At 44.0% G+C, this 17,178-nt stretch overlaps 1 protein-coding gene across 1 annotated transcript; it reads right to left on the reverse strand.

Annotated features, from left to right (window-relative positions):
• Positions 1-1,191: 1,191 nt before the first annotated feature.
• LOC116979188 (E3 ubiquitin-protein ligase MSL2-like) lies at positions 1,192-15,198 on the reverse strand. The gene is made up of 2 exons (XM_033030734.1): positions 14,989-15,198; positions 1,192-4,373 (listed from the first exon to the last, which is right to left on the reverse strand). The coding sequence occupies exons 1-2, from the start codon at positions 15,146-15,148 to the stop codon at positions 3,367-3,369; spliced, it is 1,167 nt and encodes a 388-aa protein (XP_032886625.1). The 5' UTR covers positions 15,149-15,198; the 3' UTR covers positions 1,192-3,366.
• Positions 15,199-17,178: the final 1,980 nt, after the last annotated feature.

Consider the following 17,178-nt stretch of genomic DNA (forward strand, 5'->3'; position numbering starts at 1 on the left):
AATCATGCTATGTCCTTGTGGCACAGTAACTGATCCGTCACCAGAAATACTACAGCAAATGAAGGATGTCGCTCATTGGAGGCATTTAGGAGATGGACAATACATTATTCACTTGTCAGCGGTGCCCATGTGCCAAAAGATGATGTTTTTAAATCTAGTGTGGAATTATGAGTAAAACACAAAGTTCTGGAGCAACTCCGTTGGTCAGGCAGTATCTCTAAGGGGACATGAATAAGCTATGTTTCGGGACGGGGACCCTTCCTCAGACTGATTGTAGTCGGGAGCAGAAAGCTGGAAATGAGGTACGGGTGAGACAAAGATTTAGTTTAATTTAGTTTAGAGATACAGCGCGGAAACTGTCCCTTCGAGTCAACACCGACCAGCGATGCCCACACATTAACACTATCCTAGCCTGGCCAATGGTGGATACAGGTGAGGGGGGTTTTGATTTGCAGATGGGTGGACAAAGGCTAGAGGTGAAAATGAGACAATAGGGTGTCAGAGGAGAGAAATGTAAAGCCAGAGGGATAAGGAGGAAGGGAATGGGTGTGGGGAGGAGAGGAAAGGGGGCAGGATAGTAAAGTTGGAGAGGAAGAAAGCTGGAAAAGAGGCGGGACAAGGCCTGGCAAGCTTATGGAATTATGCCACAAATCTTTCTAAAATGTTTGTGTTATAAGAGATTTGGTAAAAAGTAACAATGGAAGAATTTGACAGTTGGTAGTGAACTTTAATTTTTTTTTATTTCCAGCAATTTTTCATCGTCCTTCTTGAAAATAATAACCTTCTTATAAATGTTTGTGACACCACTTAGAGATCAACTAGCTCACCGCTTGCAAAGACATCAGTTGCAAACTTCCTGATCACATTTGCACGCCAGAGGTACTGGAGCCAAGTGGCATTCAAAGCAACAATACCCTGGCGTCAGCAAAATGAACACTAACCAGTGATCAAATCCAGTGAACTACAATCACACAGCACATTTGCATGCTGCACTTGTTGAATGAAACATAAGAGACCAGGAACTGAGCCATTGGCAGAGTTTTACATCACGCTCAGCAAAAATGTAAAATGGAGGCCTGCTTCTTCAGCACCTCTTCATCCTTGCAGAGAATTCATGAGGAAAATAAATAGCACAGGAAATTGGGAGCATTATTATGAAATCAACAGAACAGAATAAAACAAAACTTAAAACCTGTTTCATCAAGCATTTATTTTTACAAACCATGAACTGCTATCAATCCTCTTGCAGCTCAGCCCACACCCCTACATCCACCCAGCATCCAACCAATGCATGTACAACTCTTCGGAATGGACCATGAAAATTCTAACTTTAGCAACTTTATGTTTCAAGAACGGAAGCACAAACATTTTGCACTAAGTTTATTAAAATGTATCAATATCTTAGCTACATATTGTTACATTTCAACTCCATAAGGGTGGCAAAAAGTCTCCAATTAACAAGGATTGAATTTTCACTAGACACTGTTGTATTTAAGCTTGCTGCTTTACACCCCGTCAGGAAGTGGGAGATAAAGAAAGGCAATCTATTAAAACAAAAGTTTTAGTGCAGTTCAATACAATTCACATAGTATTTAATACATTTTTGGAGGAAATTAGTGTCCTTCAAAAATCTGAAACGTTGCAAAGAATTACATTCATATTCATCTCTCCTTGTTTTATTTTAATGTTTTTTTTAAAATGGAAAAACTGAAATCATTGAAAGAAACGAGGTTAAACAGATACTCAAAGCTAATGCACCAAGATGGTGGTGTAATAAGCACAATTGATGTGACAGTGGCTAAAGTGCTCATTGTATTAATAATGACAATCCTTCATATGAACAGGTTCAATAATTCCAATATTATCAAAAAATAAGCTGCAACAGGTAAAAAACTGAGAGGCAGAAGACTTGGGTTTAGAGTTGGGCATTGGCCTGGAAACTGGTATGGCTTTCTTGCAGGCACTGGCAAACTTAATTCCCAATCCTGCTCGCCATTTATTTATCTCCATTTCCCTGACCCAACCAATGAAACCGAGAGGTTGGATGGATAATGTAGATGTAAGATGTAGATGTAAATGAGGCTGCAAACTGAGTGGAAAGAGGGAAGATCAGACATTGGAAAAAGGTAGAGACCAACATCTAAAAGACAGATTGAGTAAAGACCACAGGGAGGATCACAAGATATTGTGAAATAGATCGGACAAGTTGCCGAGGAATTGATTGGAAAGGGTTATTTGTGGCAGAGAAGAGGAGAGAAGTCTACCAGTCCCTATCAGACAGGCGTATGGGCTTTGATAAAGAAAATAAAGCAGCCGTCTACTCAAAAAGGTACTTACCTTTTGCATTCAGCATTCCCCTCCCTTTATCTGCCAGGTATCCCAAGGCCTAAAAAACTCAGGCATTCAGGGTTAATTGTGAAAAATGTGGTTCAATATAACGTTTGCAGCTTTGTTATATTTAAATTGCCAACCCACCTCCTGGGAGTTATTCAATGACAGTTCCTGACTTCCCACTGTTAAAAAATAAAGTGAGTGGGATGCAATCAGTCTTTTGTTTTAAGGAGGTCAATTACCAAATCTGCTCTTTTCATGAATAAAAATTCCCCACAGTGTCAGTATAACCAATTGTTTGCATTTAAAATAAAATGATACAAATACAACTTCAATTCTTTTTTCTGAAATAGTTGTGAAGTTGTTTCTGGTTCAGATATAGTAAACCTAGTCCTAGGAATCTAAATGATTAAATGGGGATCCCTCCTGTTTTTTTAAATTGTAAATAAAGGAAATATAAAATACTGTGAACATGGCCCGATTGATATCGCAAGATCTTAAAATGCGTAAATATTTGCATGCAGCAGTGTTTGAGTTTTTAATGAAATTGTACAGTGACAGCCACCTGTTATTTGTGTTTGTCATTGTGCATAAAGAATTATGAAGTCTTTTATCAGCTCTATTAACAGTGCCAGAGCGCTATTTGAGCTTTGAACAATAAAAATGTGCTTTTGCCAAAAATAATCTGAGTAAACTATTTATATTTAGTGCTGTTGCAATGCAAATTTGCTCTTAACTTTGCACTAAATGCAGCATAATTATGCCAAATACAAGCCTTGTAAAATTCTACTTCTAATTTTAAGACATCAGGATTTCTGCTTTGGAGTGATAGTGTCTAATATTCACACTGGTTCCTCGAAAGACAAGCAGAAAATCTCCCATGCCAAGATTAGTACGCAAAGTCACTTTGTCAAACAGTAACTGCAATGTAAATTGGTATACTGTGTTCAAAGTGTTGGCACTCTTTCTTCGATCAATTAAAATGTTTCAAGATTTCTTATAATGTTTTACACTTAGTGTTATTAATATAAAGAATCACATCTGTTTTGTCTGACCCATTGAACTTGAATTGTCAACACTCTTTAGTAATTTGCTCTGCTTATGAGCTATTTCTGGAACAGCAAAGGATTCCAGTTTCTTTGTGCCATTTTCCATGTAGGAATTGTTACAGCCACAGCAGATACAATCTAGACATGCCCTGCGATTTGCATAGCAAGGGCACCTCTGCCCCCTGCAAGTCAAAACACTTGGGGCACACGCTGCCCTCCCACACTTGCACCCAGGTTTCCCTCTTGGCTTTTTATACATAGATTTCGCTGAACCAGCATATTCCTGAATTCTTAATCTCTTTACTGTTTTATATTTAGCATTGTAACTTTTAACCATATTTTTCAATCTTTCAGTGACACTAGTATGTCTGTTATCAGTCGGTTTCTTTAAGGCAGGTGGACTTGTGTTACATTGTGGCGTGGATGATGTAGGAATGGGCTCAGTGAATGCTTGAATTCCACTTTTATCCTTATTATTTTCTACATTACAACTGTTATTGTTCTGTAACATGGTTTGTTTGCAAATTTTTCTCGTAAAGACATTAACAGCTTTTTTCCTGTCCTTCACACTGACGTGGACAATGTCATTTGATTGATTTGAAATGATAGATTTTTGCACCACCTGCACTTGTACCACCTGGAGAGGCGTCAATTTACTTATTATTTTCATAGCTTTTTCTGTGCAACATAACTCACTAGACTCCATTTCATCCTGCGCCAGCATCATACCTTCTTTTAACAAAATATTCAAGTTAACTGGTAAGGTGTTGTTTTCTGAAATATCCTCCATTATGGCACAACTAGCTATATAGTCACAAAGTTTCTTATAGCAAGTTAGAAGAATACGAAGTTGCTCATTTTCCACAAATGTTCCATGGTCTTTGCACCAACTGCAGAAAGGCTTCATTCGCATTTTCTGCCCTGTGCATCGTTTACAAACAAAATGCTGGCACACTGACTTTTTTGGCCCGACTGGATTTCTCAGGAGATTACCTAAATCAAAGAAACAAAGTTCTCAAATATGGTTACAAGTATTTGTGAAGCAGTTCCAACACAACTGAAAGAAGAAAAACTGTGCATTACTCAAAAATTACTCACAAACATCAGAACCCATTAATTGGTCACTACATGGTTGTCATTATGTAACTGAGTGTGGTAATGGCCTTGACACGTCTGAACAGCACATACAGATCTACCCCCCCCCCCCCCCCCTGCCGCCGGGTGGATTAAAATTAAAATTAAAATTTGTGTTTCACCATACTATTATTGTAAAAGTTCAGTAAAAGGTGTCCATGTCTTAAGAAATTGTTCTGGTTTTTCCGCCAAGGCAAGCCTAATGTTTTCCAAATGTAATGTCTTGGACATATCTGTAATCCACATCTTCACTGTAGGAACTGTTGTCTGCTTCCAAAATTTAAGTATTAATTTTTTTGCCGTTATTAGGCCATAGTTGAGGAAACGTCTGAAATATCGTTAGCTTAGAACAGGCCTCTGACATACCTAATGTGATCAGTTTTATATCGGGGTACAATTTAGTTTTAAGTATTTTGGAAAAGATATCAAAAATTCCCCTCCAGAAGTTGCCATTATACAAATTTCGAATAGACTTGCAGATGATCAATAACAAGAGTCAAGAGTGTTTTATTGTCATATGTCCTGGAAGGGACAATAAAATTCATACTTGCTGCAGCACAACAGAATATGTGAATATATAAACATAGTACATAGGGGAAGAGAAAAAAAAAGTTCAATAAATAACAAATATAGTGCAATAATAAGTCTTTTGCAATTCAGAGCTCATAGCTTATTTGTTGTTGTGTTTAATAGCCGGATGGCTGTAGGGAAAAAGCTGTTCCTGAACCTGGACGTTACAGTTTTCAGGCTCCTGTACCTTCTTCCTGATGGCAATGGTGAAATGAGTATGTGGCCAGGATGGTGTGGGTCTTTGATGATTTTGGCTGCCTTTTTGAGGCAGCGACTACGATAGATCCCTTCGACGGTGGTGAGGTCCAAGCCAGTGATGGACTGGGCAGTGGTCACAACTTTTTGTAGTCTTTTCCGCTCCTGGACATTCAAGTTGCCGAACCAGGCCACGATGCAACCAGTCAGAATGCTCTCTACCGTGCACCTGTAGAACTTTAGGAGAATCCTCTTCGACATTCCGAATCTCCATAATCATCTCAGGAAGTAGAGTCGCTGATGTGCTTTCTTTATAATTGCATTATAATTGCATATAAGTGCTGGGTCCAGGAAAGATATTCGTAAATATGCACGCCTAGGAATTTGAAGTTTTTGACCCTCTCCACCATCGTCCCATTGATGTGAACAGGATTGTGGGTCCTCATCCTTCCCCTACCAAAGCCCACAATTAGTTCCTTGGTTTTACTGGTGTTGAGAGCCAGGTTATTGTGCTGGCACCATTTGGTCAATCGGTCGATCTCATTTCTATACTCTGACTCGTCCCCATCTGTGATTCGTCCAACAACAGTGATGTCGTCGGCGAACTTGATGATGGAGTTCGCACTATGTCGGGCTACATTTATGGGTATAGAGTGAGTAAAGCAGGGGGCTGTGCACGCAGCCTTGAGGTGCTCCCATACTAATTGTTACTGAGGATGAAGTGTTTCCGCCAATTTGAACAGACTGTGGTCTGTGGATGAGGAAGTCGAGGATCCAATTGCAGAGGGATGCGCAGAGACCCAGTTCCGTGAGCTTGGTAACTAGCTTGGAAGGGATGATGGTATTAAACGCCGAGCTGTAATCTATAAACAACAGCCTGACATAAGTGTTTCCAAGTGGTCCAATGCGGAGTGGAGAGCCAGTGAAATTGCATCCTCCGTTGACCTGTTGTGGCGGTATGTGATCTGTAGTTGGTCGAGGTTCATGTCGAGGTAGAAGTTCATGTGCACCATAACCAACCTCTCAAAGCACTTCATCACCACAGACATTAGTGCCAATAGTCGATAGTCATTGAGGCACGTCACCTTACGCTTCTTGGGCACCGGTATTATTGATGCCCTCTTAAAGCAGGTGGGAACCACAGAACTCAGAAGTGAGAGGTTGAAAATGTCCACAAAAACTCCCGCCAGCTGGTCTGCACAGGTCTTGAGAACTCGACTGGATATACCATCAGGTCCAGGCGCTTTCCGAGGGTTCACCCCTCCGAAGGATCTTCTGACGTCGGCCTCTGTGACTGTGACTGTAATACCGTCAGGGCGAATGGGGGCTCAGGAAAGCACATCAGTGTTCTCCCTATCGAACCGTGCGTAGAACGCATTGAGCTCGTCAGGGAGTGATGCTTCGCTGTTGTTTGACCTGCCTCCTGATTTCGCCTTGTAGGAGGTGATGGCATTCAAGCCCGGCCACAGTTGCTGAACAAACATAAGTCAACATGTATACGGAAGAGGGAAATTTTGCTTGACTTGAATTAAGCCACAATCCAATGGGTGGTTTTAACTATATGATATGGTGTGCTTTAATTTAAAAATGGCTTTTGATTAATGTCCATCAAACTCAAACTCTAGGGAATTTAGTAAAGCACGTGAGAACCGTCTCCTCTCCCTGCCCTGTAGAACGGAGCGGTTCAGGAGATCCTTCACCCCTGCAGCCATTAGATTTATAATTCGGCTGTAGGGGGATGCATTTTGCAATTTTTAATTTTTAATTGTTAATTATTGGTCTTTTTAAGTATTTATTGCTCTCAGGTAGTGTCCACATTGAATTCTATGTATTTTCTGTCTGCGTTCGTTTTGAATCTGTGGGTTTGTTGGTTGGGGGCTTCTGGACATCTGAATTTCCCTGAGGGGATCAATAAAGTATTTATTATTATTATTATTATTAGAATTAATAACAAAAAGGAAAGGTGAGCAATGAGTATCAGTTGCAGAACATTGCAAAGGAAAATATGGGGAATTGACTGTTGCCAACTGATAAGAGCTAGATTCTATATTAGTTATATGCACAGAAACTGACATGCTCCCATCGTGCAACCATCTACACTAATCCATCGCTTTTCTCTCCCCTCCGCACATCCCCACCCCCCTGGTTCTCTTGCCACCCACCTACGCTAGTGAAAATTTGCAGCAACAGTTAACCTAACAAACAGTGTACCACTGGTGTAGGAAGGAACTACTGGTGTAGGAAGGAACTGCAGCTGCTGGTTTACACCAAAGATAGACACAAAATGCTGGAGTAACTCAGCTGGAAAGGCAGGATCTCTGGAGAGATGGAAGAGGTGACGTTTCGGATCAAGAACCACTTGCACATGTAAAAGCGGCCAGTAAACCCAGGAGAGTAATATGAACTCCATGCAGATAACAGCCACGATCAAGGTTAAACGCAGACCTCTAGAGTTGAGGCAGTAGCACTGTTTTATCACTGCAATAGTAATGTGTTGCACATTTGCATTTTATTTTGATACGCATTGTTCAGTCGGACATCCAAAGATGGTTAATTAGTTACCATCAATTATCCCTTGGAGGTAGAATCAAATGGGTTTTAATGGGTGTGTGTGTTTGAGAGAATCAGATGTACAACTGAGTGGAATTAATCAGATTGCTGTCCTGTGAGCTGGCAGGGACCAGATGGGCCGAATGGCTGCTTTCTCTGCCAGTATGAAATGAAATTGGTATCCTTTGCTGGTGATTTTCAAAAATATTAACTGGGAAAGTAAATCTAGTAAATGAACAAATAATTGGTTTTCTCTGCCATGAAAGGTAAATCATTGAAATTCATCCTAAATAATCACGGGGCCAGATGCTGCTGGGCCTGGCCTGTGCTTCATTTTTACAGCTGCGTGATTCTCATCAGGTTTAAAGCAACATTACCACGGTTATCCTGTGAGGCTGAGCAGACCTCCCGTTCACCATCCCGATGTTCTACAGTTTAAGAGTGAGTCAGGAGCTAGAGTAAGAGATCAGGCATGTTCAACTTTTGGCTGCGATGTTACGTACATTCTTGAATTGTACGAGGTTACAAATAATCCATTCTGTTAAGTTACTGTGAAAGAAACCATAAAAATACGAACTGATAGGAATTCCTTCCGGGTTGTATATGCTTTAACAAGCTAAGTACTAAGGCAAATGGGCGGGCCCTTGATTTAACAGATCAGAAAGTAAAGAAGAAAACTTTTGAAATACTCAGCAAGTAATACAGCATCTGTAGAGAAAGAAACAGAGAAACTTCTGACCACAAATAGGAAAAAAAAAGGATGTAATTAAAAATGGGATGGGTTTTAAGGAACAAAATAAATGCTTATGATAAGTGAGACACTGGTGTGAGGGACGGAAGACTTGTGGTGGTGACAGGTAAATGGATAACAGGGTTAGTTAATCATAGCATGGAAGAGATGGAAATAGAAGGGGATGGATGAAAGCAGGAGAGCAGAGTAAGATAAGATCAAACATTAAAAAATCACTGTAGATAGTGGAATTTAAAATAAAAAAGAATGCTCAAAATGCTCAGCAGGCAGATAGCACATGTGAAGAAAGATTCCAGGTAGATAACCTTCCAAAAGAGCAAGTCAGGTTGATGCAAAGCACAAAGACTAGTTAAAAGCTGGTTTGATTAATAAGGGTGTCACGGGTTATGGGGAGAAGGCAGGGGAATGGGGTTAGGAGGGAGAGAGAGATCAGCTATGATTGAACGGCGGAAAAGACTTGATGGGCCGAATGGCCTATTTTTGCTCTGACAACTGATGAACTTATGAACCTACAATGGCTGAACTCAGTGGCGAGTCCTGGCAGTTACAATGACTCGTCATCTGAAAGATTTCGTTTGGAACAAATGCATTCCTCCAGTAAATCAGCGATGAACCAACACAGATTATGTGCCGAAACTCTCGGATGATGCCAGCAGAAAACAATTGGCCCATCCGCAGTAATTATGCGAACAATATCATATCGAACAATCCCAAGACTGCTTTGTAACAAAACTAATAAATAACTTTTTTTTTGTAAGTTGTGGTGTGGAGGAGGAAAAAGGGGTGGTTTGAAATAAACTTTCGGTAAAGCACACTGAGATCTTAGTCTGCAATTTTATTTCAAGGATTCTTCATATTATCTGTTGGTTTCCTGCGGCCAATGGTCAAGGATTGCAGTCCCTGTCCCATTGGTTTCCACTGGAAATGTCTATAGTTTTAACCATGCTAATCTTCTCTTTTTCCTATCTATTGGACATTGGGAGTTTTCAATATATTTTTGACACATCCAAAATGTGTCTGAGGCAAAAACAAAACGGGGATCTGCATGGTGAAGGCCACATAATTTCACCTTCATCACTGTGCACTTCAGCACTCTGATCACTCAGGCTTGCTTTACTGTTCTGAATTTGTAACTACTCAGATGTAACAAACATCTTCCCAGAGATTAGCACTCTCAGTTCTGACTGTGTTCCATAGATCAAGTCCCAGTCTGAGAGTTGAGAACATTATTAAGGCCGACAAGTCTGCAATTTTAAGGGTTGACATCGAGTCATAGAACCAGACAGGACAAAAACAGGCCCTTTGTCCCAACTCATCCATCCACGTTGCCAAACCAATCTCGACCAGCCTGCCTGCTCCTGGCCCATATCCTCTAAACAATTCCTCTCCATGTACCTGGCTCATTGTCTTTTAAATGTCATAACTGTACCTGCCCTTTCCACTTCCTTTGCCAGCTTGGTCCATGTATGCATCACTCGCTGTGTGAAAAGGATGCCCCTCAGCTTCCTTTCAAATCTTTCCCCTCTCACTGTATGAAGCCTTCAATGTATCAAGCCAGCTGATAATCACAGACCAGTGATTAGGAGGACAATTATTCCAAGGCCACCTGGTATTTTGTTCGTTTATATAAATCCAGTAGTTTATCACTAATCCAGCTGCTTTCAGGAATGTATCATTAACACAGATATTTATTAACCAAAGTGTTTATTAGCATGCCAGTGGTTTGTTAACGCCTATCGGCAATCTGATCACCTGGCTGTGCTGCTACTCCCTGCTTACAAGCTGAAACAGTAACGTTTCTGTTTTTGGGCCAGAAAGTTGTAAAACAGATGAGATCCTATGTGACTGCTTTGAGTCGGTGGACTGGTCCATATTCAAGGACCTAAGTGAGTATACCACTTTGTAACGTGCTTGATCAGTAGGCGTGTAAAGAAGTGCATGCCAAAGAAGACAATGGCTGAGATGTTGCCTGATCCTCTCCAGCATTTTGTGTTTTACTCAAGACACCACGGCACGGTGGCGCAGTTGCTGCCGGATTCCAGCACGACTACAGGTGCTGTCTGTACGGAGTTTGTTTGTTCCCCCTGTGACCTGCGAGGGTTTTCTCCGAGATCGGAGTTTTCCACCCACACTCCACAGACGTACAGGTATGTAGGTTAATTGGCTTGGTAAATGTAAAAATTGTCCCAAGTGGGTAGTGTTAATGTGCGGGGATCGCTGGTTGGCTCGGACCTGGTGGGCCTGTTTTCGCACTGTATCTCTAAACTAAACTAAACAATCTGAGTGTTCCTCAACCTGAAACCATGAACTACAAGATTGAGCCCTGGCGAGGTCAGTCTGTATAACTAATCCAACTGTTATTAATCCAGTTCTTTATCAGTACATCTTCTGCTTATTGGTTCAGCACTGCATCTGATTTTTAATACTTCCTTACCAAAACAATCACAGCTTGAAGTCTCCCATTTAAAACAATCACATCCTGAAAGTGTGTCAAAAAAAGCGTAGTTGTGAATGTACAAAAGAACACAAAGTGCTGGAGTAACTCAACAGGTCAGGCAGCATCTCCGGAGAACATGGATGGGTGACGATTCAGGACTGTCGTTTAGGTGGAGGGGAGAGGGCTGGAAATCTCATGAATATGCACCTTGGGTGAGCTCTGAAAAAAATGACATCATAGTCCGCTGATCTGGACTGATCATACTTTTACAAAGATGATGTAATGACTTAGGATCAAAGGAGAAAGTTCTGAACTTTGATGAAAGGATGATGAGGGCAGTTAGCAGCCTGAGGGAGAAAAGCTCACGTGGCACCCAAACAACTACAGGGTCGCATCCCTTATATATGTGAGAAACCAGGAAGAATGAATTTATTGTATTGTTTACTTGTAACAGCTTCCTTGTCTGAGTAAAAATAAACATGCCTTTGGACAATACATTAGAGACTTCAAGTTTTAATTAATTTTAAAGACAATCTGTTATGTTAATTGTTCAGTTCTTAGTTTAGTTTAGAGATACAGTGTGCAAACAGGCCCTTTGGCCCACACCAACCAGCGATCACCCATACGCTAGTTCTGTCCTACACACTAGGGACAATTTACAGAAGCCAATTAACGTACAAACCTGTACATCTTTGGAATGCGAGAAGAAACCACAGGCGAACGTGCAAATGTACCAGAGAAGGTGCAAACTCTGTACAGATAGCAACTGTGGTCTATGGCGTTGTAAGCTCTAAATCAGTCCTGCTTTTAGTTAAGTTTAGAGATACAGCGTGGAAACAGGCCCTTTGGCCCACCGGGTCCGTGCTGACCAACGATACCCTCACATACACCAAGCCAGTTAACCTACAAACCTGTACCTCTTTGGAATGTGGGAGGAAACCAAAGACCTTGGAGAAAATCCACACAGGTCACAGGGAGAACGTACAAACTCCGTACAGACAGCACCTATAGTTGGGATCGAACCCGGGTCTCCGGCGCTGCAAATGCTGTAAGGCAGTAACTCTACCACTGCGACACCGTGTTGCCCAGCCGCTTTTGGTTCGTAGCAACTGTTAATCAGTCCAGCTGCTGATCAATGGCTCATCTATCAGTACAGATGTTGATCAATATAATCTATTATCAGTCCAGATGTGATCAATTATTCGGTCTATTCAGTTAACACCTATTCAGTCTAGCTGTTAAACAGCAGTTCAAAAGCTGCACCTTGGGGCAAACTTTGCCTTGGGGTGCGTGCCTGTGTGCGTTTGCCCAGGCAATAACCAGTCAAGATCTTGATCAAAGGTTAGCTATTCTGTCCAGCTGTAGATCAATAGTTCAACTATTCATCAATCGAAATGTAGAAGCAAGGAACAGCACATGCTGGTTTATACCAAAGAAAGACACAAAGTGCTGGAGTAACTCAGGGTCCCCCATCCTTTTTCTCCAGAGATGCTGTCTGACCCGCTGAGTTACTCCAGCACTTTGTGTCTATCTCTGGTATTCATCCGTTGAGTTGTTTACAGATGGGCAATGATTATTTAATCCAGCTGTAGCTCAATGGCCAGCTGTGAATCAGTCCAGATGGCGATCAGTGGTCCAGCTGTTGATCAATCCAGATGTTGCTCAATGGCCAGCCATTAATGTCCAGCTATTAACCAATGGGCAGGTCATTTCTCCCAGCAGCTTATCATGAGGCCAGTGCACGTCCTTCTCACCTGCATCCACCCATTACTTGCCAGATATTGTCCTCCCCTGCCCTCCCCATCCAACTGCAATCAGTCTATAGGAGGGTCCCTCAGATGCTGACTGACCTGCCGAGTTACTCCAGCATTTTGTTACTCCAGTATCTTCAGTGCAAACCAGCATCTGCAGTTCCTACCTGCACCATCACTAGTCAGACTCTGTCTCCCCCCCCCCCCCCCATAGTAATGTAATGTCTGAGGAAGGGTCACCTCAAGTGCTGCCCAACCCAAACTGTAATCAGTCAGAGGAAGGTTCTGCTCAGATGTTGCCCGACACACTGTTTCCCCAGCATTTTGTGCCTATCTTCAGTGTAAACTAGAATCTGCAGTTTCTTCCTATATTCCATCACGTGTCAATCTGTCCTCTCCCCTCTCTCGACCCAACTGTAATCAGTCAGAGGAAGGTTCCGCTCAGACACTGCCCGTTCCGCTGAGTTTCCCCAGCATTTTGTGTCTATCTCCTACACCCATTACTTGGCAGACTTTGTCCTCCCCCCACCGCACCCAACAGTAATGTGCCTGTGTAAGAAGGAACTGCAGAAGCTGGTTTAAACCGAAGAAAGACACAAATAGCTGGAGTAACTCAGCGGGACAAGCAGCATCTCTGGAAAGAAGGAAAGGGTGACGTTTCGGGTCGAGGCCCTTCTTCAGAATGAGTCTGTCGTAGGCTCAACTCAGACGCTGTCTAACCCCCCACAGTAAATGAGTGTGAGGAAGGTTCCTCTCAGACGCTGCCTGACCCGCTGAGTTTCTCCAGCATTTTGTGTCAATCTTGACGTAAATCAGCATCTCCTACACCTCACCACTTGCCAGACTTTGTGTCCTCCCGCCTCCACCCAACAGCAATGAGTGTGAGGAAGGCTCCCCCCTCAGATGCTGCCCGGCCCGCTGAGTTTCTCCAGCTTTTTGTGTCTAAATCCTACACCCATTACTTGTCAGACTTTGCCTTCCCCAACGCACTGTAATGAGTGTGAGGAAGTTTCCCCTCTGACGCTGTCCGACCTCCATAGTAATGAGTATGAGGAAGGTTCCCCTCAGACGCTACCAGACCCCCAGAGTAGTGAGCATGAGGAAGGTTCCCTCCCTCAGACGCTACCCGACCTCCACAGTAATGCGTATAAGGAAGGTTCCCCCCTCAGATGCTGCCCGACCCCCAGAGTAATGAGTATAAGGAAAGCTCTCCCTCAGACGCCGAGTTTCTCCAGCATTTTGTGTCTATCTCCTACACCCATCACTTGTCAGACTTTGCCCTCCCAAACCCACTGTAATAAACAATAGACAATAGGTGCAGGAGTAGGCCATTCGTCCCTTCGAGCCAGTACCGCCATTCTCTGTGATCATGGCTGATCATCCATGTCTGTAATGTGTGTGAGGAAGGTTTCCCTCAAACGCTGCCGGACATCAACAGTAATGAGTATAAGGAAGGTTCTCCCTCAGATGCTGCCCGACCCCCAGAGTAATGAGTATAAGGAAGGTTCTCCCTCAGATGCTGAGTTTCTCCAGCATTTTGTGTCTATCTCCTACACCCATCACTTGTCAGACTTTGTCCTCCCCCCACCGCACCCAACAATAATGTGCCTGTATAAGAAGAAACTGCAGATGCTGGTTTAAACCAAAGAAAGACACAAATAGACACAAAATCCTACACCCATCACTTGTCATACTTTGCCCTTCCCAAACCCACTGTAATAAGCAATAGACAATAGGTGCAGGAGTAGGCCATTCGGCCCAGTACCGCCATTCTCTGTGATCATGGCTGATCATCCATGTCTGTAATGTGTGTGAGGAGGGTTCCCCTCAGTCTCTGCCTGACATCAACAGTAATGAGTATAAGGAAGGCTCTCCCTCAGACGCTGTCCGACCCCCAGAGTAATGAGTATAAAGCCCTCCCTCAGATGCTGAGTATCTCCAGCATTTTGTGTCTATCTCCTACACCCATCACTTGTCATACTTTGCCCTCCCAAACCCACTGTAATAGACAATAGGTGCAGGAGTAGGCCATTCGGTCCAGTACCGCCATTCTGTCATCATCCATGTCTGTAATGAGTGTGAGGAAGGTTCCCCCTCAGCCGCTGCCCGACATCAACAGTAATGTGTGTGTGAGGAAGGTTCCCCCTCAGTCGCTGCCCGACCCGATGAGTGAGTGAGTGTTCAATCTCCGGGGTGGGTGAGGGATGGGGGGCCGCTTACCGCAGACGGCGCAGGAGAGCCACTGCCGCAGGAAGGGTACGAGGCGGGCGAGGTCGGCCCGCATGGGCGCTGCGGGCAGCAACATGGCGCAGCGGCAGGCGGCCGCGTAGATCTCGGTGGCGGTGGCCGTGGTGGTGGCGGCGGTGACGGGGTTCATCATGGCGGCTCCCGGGGCGACGCCGCCCCCCCTCCCCTGTAGTCCCGCCCATTGGCCGCTCTGTACCGCCCCCCGGGCCGTCCCGCATCCCCATTGGGCGGCGGGGCCGTCAATCACCGGCTTGGCGGGAGGATCTCCATTCAAAAGCTGCACGGGGGGGGGGGGGGGGTGCGTGCGTGTGTATGTGTGAGTGTGTGTGTGTGTCTGTGTGCGTGTGTCTGTGTCTGTGAGTGTGTGCGTGTATATGTGTGTGTGTCTGTGTGCGTGTATATGTGTGTGTCTACCTGTGTGTGTCTGTCTGTCTATCTATGTGTGTGTGTGTGTGTCTGTGTGCGTGTGTCTGTGTGTGTGTGAGTGCGTGTATATGTGTGTGTGCGTGTCTGTCTATCTGTGTGTGTGTCTATATGTATGTGCGTGTCTGTGTGTCTGTCTGTGTCTATCTGTGTATGTCTGTGTCTATATGTATGTGCGTGTGTGTGTCTACATGTATGTGCGTGTCTATGTGTGTGTGTCTGTCCGTGTGTCTGTGCCTGTGTGTGTGTGTGTCTGCGTGTCTGTCTGTCGACATAGATCCCAAGTCTTTCATTAGAAAATGAATCTACATTCTATATCTTTTACAACATTGCAATAATGATCCGTGTCCATTTCCAAATTTGATTTCTATCTCTTCTATGGACTCATTTAATACCTATTGCCTGTTTCAATGGTACTTATAAAGATATGCGTTGATTGACTGTCCTCCATGCATAGTCTAATAAAAGATTTACGGACTAGTGCCTGTTATAGAAACATAGAAAATAGGTGCAGAAGTCGGCCATTCGGCCCTTTGAGCCAGCACTACCATTCCATATGATCATGAACGATCATCCAAAATAAGTGCATGCTTTCTCCCCATAATCCCTTGATTCCGTTAGCCCGAAGAGCGAAATCTAACGGAAGGTAGACACAAAATGCTGCAGTAACTCAGCGGGACAGGCAGCATCTCCGGAGAGAAGGAATGGGTGACGTTTCGGGTCGGGACCCATCTTCAGACTGATGTCAGGGGAGTGGGCGGGACAGAAATAGAATGAAGTCGGAGACAGTAAGAGTGGTGGGATAACTGGGAAGAGGGAGGGGATGGAGAGGGAAAACAAGGATTATTTGAAGTTAGAGAAGTCAATCTTCATACCGCTGGGGTGTAAGCTACCCAAGCGAAATATGAGACGCTGTTCCACCAAGCAAAATCGAACTCTCTTGTAAACATCCAGAGAATTGGCCTCCGCTGCCTTCTGTGGCAGAGAATTCCACTGTTCTTGGCAACCTGGTCATAAGATTCAAACAGCGTGCAAACAGGCCCAACTTGCCCACATGCTGTCCCATCTACATCAGTCACACCTGCCTGCATTTGGCTCCATATTCCCTCTAAAGCTGCCCTATCCACAGACCCGTCCAAATGTGTAGGAAGGAACAGCAGATGCTACTTTACACCGAAGATATGACACAAAATGCTGGAGTAACTCAGTGGGACAGGTAGCATCTCTGGAGAGAAGGAATGGGTGACTTTTCGGGTCGAGACCTTTCTTCAGACTCTTCTCGACACGAAACGTCAAAGTGGAGATGGTGTGGTGTGGGCGGCACCTAACAGCAGCAGCTCAACTGCAGTCCATTGTTTTTTTTAATTTTTGTCCCGTTAGATGTGTTTTTGGTTTTAATTTTTATTATTTTTTAACTGTATATGTGGGGGGGGGGGGTGCAACAAGTTTAATCTCTCCCCTGTACGAGGACCCGACTTTTTTCCTGTCGTGTCTCCGGTGTCGTTGGGCCTAAAATCGTGGAGCCGGCGGCGGCGGCCTCCAACCTGAGGGCTCCAGTCGCGGTGTCTGCGGACTCGCCATCGCGGAGCTGGCCGACTTCGGAGGGGGAGAGCTGTGGTGGCGCGCGGCTGCAACCCGACTTCGGTGCTTCGGAGGCTCCAGCCGCAGGCCCGGCGGACATGAACATCGGGAGCTCGCAAGTCCCTGGTGGGAGACCGCTTTTCGGAGCTCCCGCAACGG

The sequence above is a fragment of the Amblyraja radiata genome, chromosome 12 (genome assembly GCF_010909765.2).
Source record: "Amblyraja radiata isolate CabotCenter1 chromosome 12, sAmbRad1.1.pri, whole genome shotgun sequence".
Classification (NCBI taxonomy): domain Eukaryota; kingdom Metazoa; phylum Chordata; class Chondrichthyes; order Rajiformes; family Rajidae; genus Amblyraja; species Amblyraja radiata.

Excerpts from the sequence above, each read along its gene's own strand:
- LOC116979188 (XM_033030734.1), bottom strand. The coding sequence starts at position 15,148 with ATGATGAACCCCGTCACCGCCGCCACCACCACGGCCACCGCCACCGAG. Across the intron at positions 4,374-14,988 it reads GCTCTCCTGCGCCGTCTGCG|GTAATCTCCTGAGAAATCCA; the intron begins GTAAGCGGCCCC and ends TCTTTGATTTAG.